We start from the raw sequence: 7,702 nt of genomic DNA on the forward strand, positions 1-7,702 counted from the left end.
TGTGTGTGTGTGTGTCTATGTGTGTCTATGTGTGTGTGTGTGTGTGTCTATGTGTGTGTGTCTATGTGTGTGTGTCTATGTGTGTGTTTGTGTGTGTCTATGTGTCTATGTGTGTGTGTCTATGTCTGTGTGTCTGTGTGCAGGAGACGTACCTGTCCAAGCACATGCTGAAGCACGTGTCTGTGTGTCTATGTGTGTGTGTGTGTCTGTGTGTCTGTGTGTCTGTGTGTGTGTGTGTCTATGTGTGTGTGTGTCTATGTGTGTGTGTGTGTCTATGTGTGTGTGTCTATGTCTGTGTGTCTGTGTGCAGGAGACGTACCTGTCCAAGCACATGCTGAAGCACGTGTCTGTGTGTCTATGTGTGTGTGTGTGTGTGTCTATGTGTGTGTGTGTCTATGTGTGTGTGTGTCTATGTGTGTGTGTCTATGTGTGTGTGTCTATGTGTGTCTATGTGTGTGTGTGTGTCTATGTGTGTGTGTGTCTGTGTGTGTGTCTATGTGTGTGTCTGTGTGTGTGTCTATGTGTGTGTGTGTCTGTGTGTGTGTGTGTCTGTGTGTGTCTGCGTGTGTGTGTGTCTGCGTGTGTGTGTGTCTGTGTGTGTGTCTGTGTTACATATTTCAGTTTATGTAACAGACGCTGCTGCTGAGACTGGAGCGTGCCACTAAGAGGTGGGGCCTTACCATCAGCCCCACCAAAACTAAGCACCTGCCTGGGTATTTTGTACCATCGGACACTCCACCCCCACAACTCCCAATCGGTGATGGGGCAGTTGTGGAGAGAGTGGAGAGTTTCCCATACCTGGGCAGTGTGCTTATGACTGGCTCCAGTTTAACAGCAGAGGTCTCACTCCGAATCAGTCGAGCGGCAATATCTTTTCATCGGTTGCGTAACGCTGTGTGGAAGCTACCTGGTCTGTCGCTCCGCACTAAGCTTCAGGTCTTCTCGGCCACGGTCATTCCCTCCCTACTCTACGCTTGCGAAACGTGGACCCCCCTAATGGAACATCTTCGCCGGTTAGAAACATTTAGGCTGGCCTGCCTACGATCCATCCTGGGTTTAACCAGACTGGATTGTGTGAGGAGCTCACAAATCCTTGAAAGATCTGGGCAGGGTCCCATCGGTGAGCTCCTCCGGCAGGCAAGGCTGCGATGGCTGGGTCATGTAGCCCGCATGCCCAGCCACCGCATGCCGAAACAGCTTTTGTTTGGCCGGATTGAGGGGGCTAAGCGGGCGCGGCACGGGCTAGAGAAGAGATGGAGTGATGTGGTACAGGAGGACGTGGAGCTGAGTGGACTTGCCGATGACTGGTACCAGCGGTGTCAAGATCGGCCTCTGTGGAGGAGGCTCGTGAAGGATGCTACTGGGCAGTTGGAGGCAGTCGCCCTCCAACAACAACGGAGGGCGGAGGAGCGACGCTCACAACAGCGAGCGGAGCGCCGGGTGGCTAAAGCACAGCAGGTTGGCACAGTAGGGGGCACAGGTGGTGCATCAGCCAGTCATCTCAGTCAGTCGACCCGTGGCACCTGGGTCTGCCCCGTGACCTCCTGCCAGCGGGCGTTCGACACTTCACGTGGCCTCAGGGTGCACATAGCCTGGCACAAGCGTCGTGGTGACGTCACCGCCACTTAGTGGCGAATGGCGGTTGTTGTTGTGTCTGTGTGTGTGTCTGTGTGTGTGTCTGTGTGTGTGTCTGTGCGTGTGTGTGTTTGTGTGTGTGTCTGTGTGTGTGTGTGTGTCTGTGTGTCTATGTGTGTGTCTGTGTGTCTATGTGTGTGTCTGTGTGTGTGTCTGTGTGTGTGTCTGTGTGTGTCTATGTGTGTGTGTGTGTCTATGTGTGTGTGTGTGTCTGTGTGTGTGTGTGTGTCTGTGTGTCTGTGTGTGTGTGTGTCTATGTGTGTGTGTCTATGTGTGTGTGTGTGTCTGTGTGTCTGTGTGTGTGTCTATGTGTCTGTGTGTCTATGTACAGGAGACGTACCTGTCCAAGCACATGCTGAAACACGTGTCTGTGTGTGTGTCTGTGTGTGTGTGTCTATGTGTGTGTGTCTATGTCTGTGTCTATGTGTGTGTCTGTGTCTGTGTGTCTGTCTGTGTGTGTCTATGTGTGTACAGGAGACGTACCTGTCCAAGCACATTCTGAAACACGTGTCTGTGTGTCTATGTGTGTGTCTGTGTGTCTATGTCTGTGAGTGTGTCTATGTGTGTCTGTGTGTATGTGTGTGTCTATGTGTGTGTGTGTGTCTGTGTGTCTATCTGTGTACAGGAGACGTACCTGGGGAGCGGTAGTGTAGCGGTTAGCGCTATGCTGCGCTATGAACCCGGCGACCCGGGTTCAATTCCCGCTCACGGCCAACACCAGTGACGATTTTCTGAACCGGTCCCGGGCCTCCCCTAGGTCGACTCAGCCTCAAAATGAGTACCTGGTGCGGTGTGTAAGCATCGCCACTGGGGAGACAAAGGCGGTCGGGCGTGGTGCTGGCCACCCACCCCCTCGTGTACCGTTACCGGCCTTCATAGGTGCTCGCTAACAGCACTTGCCCCTACAGTCTGTTAAGGCTATATGGGGGATCTTTGTTATCTTTGTGTGTGTGTCTGTGTGTGTGTCTGTGTGTGTGTGTCTGTGTGTGTGTGTCTGTGTGTGTGTGTCTGTGTGTGTGTGTCTGTGTGTGTGTCTGTGTGTGTATGTGTGTGTGTGTGTCTGTGTGTGTGTCTGTGTCTGTGTGTCTATGTGTGTGTGTGTATGTGTGTGTGTGTCTATGTGTGTGTGTGTGTCTGTGTGTCTGTGTGTGTGTGTCTATGTGTCTGTGTGTGTCTGTGTGTCTATGTACAGGAGACGTACCTGTCCAAGCACATGCTGAAACACGTGTCTGTGTGTGTGTGTCTGTGTGTGTGTGTCTATGTGTGTGTGTGTGTGTCTATGTCTGTGTCTATGTGTGTGTCTGTGTGTCTGTCTGTGTGTGTCTATGTGTGTACAGGAGACGTACCTGTCCAAGCACATGCTGAAACACGTGTCTGTCTGTGTGTGTCTATGTGTGTGTGTCTATGTCTGTGTGTGTCTATGTGTGTGTCTATGTGTGTGTGTGTGTCTATGTGTGTGTGTGTCTGTGTGTCTATCTGTGTACAGGAGACGTACCTGTCCAAACACATGCTGAAACACGTGTCTGTGTGTGTCTATGTCTATGTGTGTGTGTCTATGTGTGTCTGTGTGTCTGTGTGTGTGTGTCTGTGTGTGTGTGTCTATGTACAGGAGACGTACCTGTCCAAGCACATGCTGAAGCACGTGTCTGTGTGTGTGTGTCTGTGTGTCTATGTGTGTGTATGTGTGTGTCTATGTGTGTGTGTGTCTATGTCTATGTGTCTGTGTGTCTGTGTGTGTGTGTCTGTGTGTGTGTGTCTATGTGTGTGTCTGTGTGTGTGTCTATGTGTGTGTCTGTGTGTGTGTGTCTGTGTGTGTGTGTCTGTGTGTCTGTGTGTGTGTCTGTGTGTGTGTCTATGTATGTGTGTGTCTATGTGTGTGTGTGTGTGTCTGTGTGTCTATGTGTGTGTGTGTGTGTCTATGTGTGTGTGTGTGTGTCTGTGTGTGTGTCTATGTGTCTGTGTGTCTATGTACAGGAGACGTACCTGTCCAAGCACATGCTGAAGCACGTGTCTGTGTGTGTGTGTCTATGTGTGTCTGTGTGTGTGTCTATGTCTGTGTGTGTGTGTCTATGTGTCTGTGTGTGTGTCTGTGTGTGTGTGTCTGTGTGTGTCTATGTCTATGTCTATGTGTCTGTGTGTGTGTGTCTGTGTGTGTGTCTATGTGTGTGTGTGTGTGTCTGTGTGTGTGTATGTGTGTGTGTGTCTGTGTGTGTGTCTATGTGTGTGTGTGTGTCTATGTGTGTGTCTATGTGTCTGTGTCTATGTACAGGAGACGTACCTGTCCAAGCACATACTGAAGCACGTGTCTGTGTGTGTGTGTCTGTGTGTCTATGTCTGTGTGTGTGTGTGTGTCTATGTCTGTGTCTATGTGTGTGTGTCTATGTGTCTGTGTGTCTGTGTTCAGGAGACGTACCTGTCCAAGCACATGCTGAAGCACGTGTCTGTGTGTGTGTCTGTGTGTCTGTGTGTGTGTCTGTGTCTATGTCTATGTCTGTGTGTGTCTGTGTGGTGTCTGTGTACAGGAGACATACCTGTCCAAGCACATGCTAAAGCACGTGTCTGTGTGTGTGTGTCTGTGTGTGTCTATGTCTATGTGTGTGTCTATGTGTGTGTCTATGTGTGTGTGTCTGTGTCTATGTGTGTACAGGAGACGTACCTGTCCAAGCACATGCTGAAACACGTGTCTGTGTGTGTGTGTGTCTGTGTGTCTATGTGTGTGTGTCTATGTCTGTGTGTGTGTGTACAGGAGACGTACCTGTCCAAGCACATGCTGAAACACGTGTCTGTGTGTGTGTGTCTGTGTGTGTGTCTGTGTGTCTGTGTGTGTGTGTCTATGTGTCTGTGTCTATGTACAGGAGACGTACCTGTCCAAGCACATGATGAAACACGTGTCTATGTGTGTGTCTGTGTGTGTGTCTATGTGTGTGTCTATGTGTGTGTGTCTGTGTGTCTATGTACAGGAGACGTACCTGTCCAAGCACATGCTAAAGCACGTGTCTATGTGTGTCTATGTGTGTGTGTCTGTGTGTCTATGTACAGGAGACGTACCTGTCCAAGCACATGCTAAAGCACGTGTCTATGTGTGTGTCTATGTGTGTGTGTCTGTGTGTCTATGTACAGGAGACGTACCTGTCCAAGCACATGCTAAAGCACGTGTCCGCCCCGTCCCTCCCTCGCCACTCCGACTGCATCACAGCTCCCCCGCCTAGGCCCGAGACTCCGCCGTGTAGCATGTGCCCCCCACCGTACATGTAACACGTGCCCCCCACCGTACATGTAACACGTGCCCCCCACCGTACATGTAACACGTGCCCCCCACCGTACATGTAACACGTGCCCCCCACCGTACATGTAACACGTGCCCCCCACCGTACATGTAACACGTGCCCCCCACCGTACATGTAACACGTGCCCCCCACTAATGTACATGTAACACGTGCCCCCCCACTAATGTACATGTAACACGTGCCCCCCACCGTACATGTAACACGTGCCCCCCACCGTACATGTAACACGTGCCCCCCACCGTACATGTAACACGTGCCCCCCACCGTACATGTAACACGTGCCCCCCACCGTACATGTAACACGTGCCCCCCACCGTACATGTAACACGTGCCCCCCACCGTACATGTAACACGTGCCCCCCACCGTACATGTAACACGTGCCCCCCACCGTACATGTAACACGTGCCCCCCACCGTACATGTAACACGTGCCCCCCCACTAATGTACATGTAACACGTGCCCCCCACCGTACATGTAACACATGCCCCCCACCGTACATGTAACACATGCCCCCCACTGTACATGTAACACGTGCCCCCCACTAATGTACATGTAACACGTGCCCCCCACCGTACATGTAACACATGCCCCCCACCGTACATGTAACACGTGCCCCCCACTAATGTACATGTAACACGTGCCCCCACCGTACATGTAACACGTGCCCCCCACTAATGTACATGTAACACGTGCCCCCCACCGTACATGTAACATGTGCCCCCCACCGTACATGTAACACGTGCCCCCCACCGTACATGTAACACGTGCCCCCCACCGTACATATAACACGTGCCCCCACCGTACATGTAACACGTGCCCCCACCGTACATGTAACACGTGCCCCCCACCGTACATGTAACACGTGCCCCCCACTGATGTACATGTAACACGTGCCCCCCTCCACCGTACATGTAACACGTGCCCCCACCAATGTACATGTAACACGTGCCCCCACCGTACATGTAACACGTGCCCCCCACTAATGTACATGTAACACGTGCCCCCCACCGTACATGTAACACGTGCCCCCCACCGTACATGTAACACGTGCCCCCCACCGTACATGTAACACGTGCCCCCCACTAATGTACATGTAACACGTGCCCCCCACCGTACATGTAACACGTGCCCCCACTAATGTACATGTAACACGTGCCCCCCACCGTACATGTAACACGTGCCCCCCACCGTACATGTAACACGTGCCCCCCACCGTACATGTAACACGTGCCCCCCACCACCGTACATGTAACACGTGCCCACCACCGTACATGTAACACGTGCCCCCCACCGTACATGTAACACGTGCCCCCCACCGTACATGTAACACGTGCCCCCCACTAATGTACATGTAACACGTGCCCCCCACCGTACATGTAACACGTGCCCCCCACTAATGTACATGTAACACGTGCCCCCCACCGTACATGTAACACGTGCCCCCCCACCGTACATGTAACACGTGCCCCCCACCGTACATGTAACACGTGCCCCCCACCGTACATGTAACACGTGCCCCCACCGTACATGTAACACGTGCCCCCCCACTAACGTTCATGTAACACGTGCCCCCCACCGTACATGTAACACGTGCCCCCCACTAACGTACATGTAACACGTGCCCCCCCCACCGTACATGTAACACGTGCCCCCCACCGTACATGTAACACGTGCCCCCCACCGTACATGTAAAACGTGCCCCCACCGTACATGTAACACGTGCCCCCCACCGTACATGTAACACGTGCCCCCCACCACCGTACATGTAACACGTGCCCCCCACCACCGTACATGTAACACGTGCCCCCCACTAATGTACATGCAACACGTGCCCCCCACCACCGTACATGCAACACGTGCCCCCCACCAACGTACATGTAACACGTGCCACTCCCCACCGTACATGTAACACGTGCCCCCACCGTACATGTAACACGTGCCCCCCCACTAATGTACATGTAACACGTTCCCCCCACTAATGTACATGTAACACGTGCCCCCCACCAATGTACATGTAACACGTGCCCCCCACCGTACATGTAACACGTGCCCCCACCGTACATGTAACACGTGCCACCCACTGACGCACATGTAACACGTGCCACTCCCCACCGTGCACTCAGCACGTGCCACCCAAACGTAAGCTCAGCACGTGCCACCCCAACGTAGAACCGGCACGTGCCACCCCAAACCGTGCACGCAGCACGTGCCACCCCCAACGTACGTGTAACACGTGCCACCCCCCACCGCACATGTAACACGTGCCACCCCCAACGTACGTGTAACACGTGCCACTCCCCCCATGTAACACGTGCCACTCCCCCCCACCCACACGTAACACGTGCCACTCCCCACCGCACATGTAACACGTGCCACCCCCAAACGTACATGTAACACGTGCCACCCACTAACGTTCATGTAACACGTGCCAGTCCCAACGTCCACTCAGCACGTGCCACCCCCAACGTAAGCTCAGCACGTGCCACCCAAACGTGCACTCAGCACGTGCCACCCCCAACCGTACACCCGGCACGTGTCACCCCCACCGTACAAGTGAAGGGCGCAGGTGGGGGGGGGCAGAGAGGGGGAGAGAAGCATAAACATCGACACTCACCAACTCACTCACCCACCCACTCACCCACCCACTCACCCACTCACCCACCCACTCACCCACCCACCCACTCACCCACTCACTCACTCACCCACTCACTCACCCACCCACTCACTCAGCCACTCACTCACTCACCCACCCACTTACCCACTCACTCACTCAGCCACT

The 7,702-nt window shown here is 53.4% G+C and overlaps 1 protein-coding gene across 1 annotated transcript in view; it reads left to right on the forward strand.

Moving 5' to 3' along the window:
* Positions 1-7,318, forward strand: part of LOC142907146 (uncharacterized) — a 56,851-nt gene extending 49,533 nt beyond the window's left edge. Inside the window, exon 8 of the mRNA XM_076056323.1 lies at positions 4,756-7,318. Coding sequence (XP_075912438.1) covers positions 4,756-4,890 — 135 coding nt within the window. The 3' untranslated portion in view covers positions 4,891-7,318. The remainder of the gene's footprint in view (positions 1-4,755) is intronic.
* The last annotated feature ends 384 nt before the right edge of the window (positions 7,319-7,702 follow it).

The sequence above is a fragment of the Petromyzon marinus genome, chromosome 75 (genome assembly GCF_048934315.1).
Source record: "Petromyzon marinus isolate PM22_M1 ecotype Great Lakes invasive population chromosome 75, UKy_Petmar_22M1.pri1.0, whole genome shotgun sequence".
Taxonomy (NCBI): domain Eukaryota; kingdom Metazoa; phylum Chordata; class Hyperoartia; order Petromyzontiformes; family Petromyzontidae; genus Petromyzon; species Petromyzon marinus.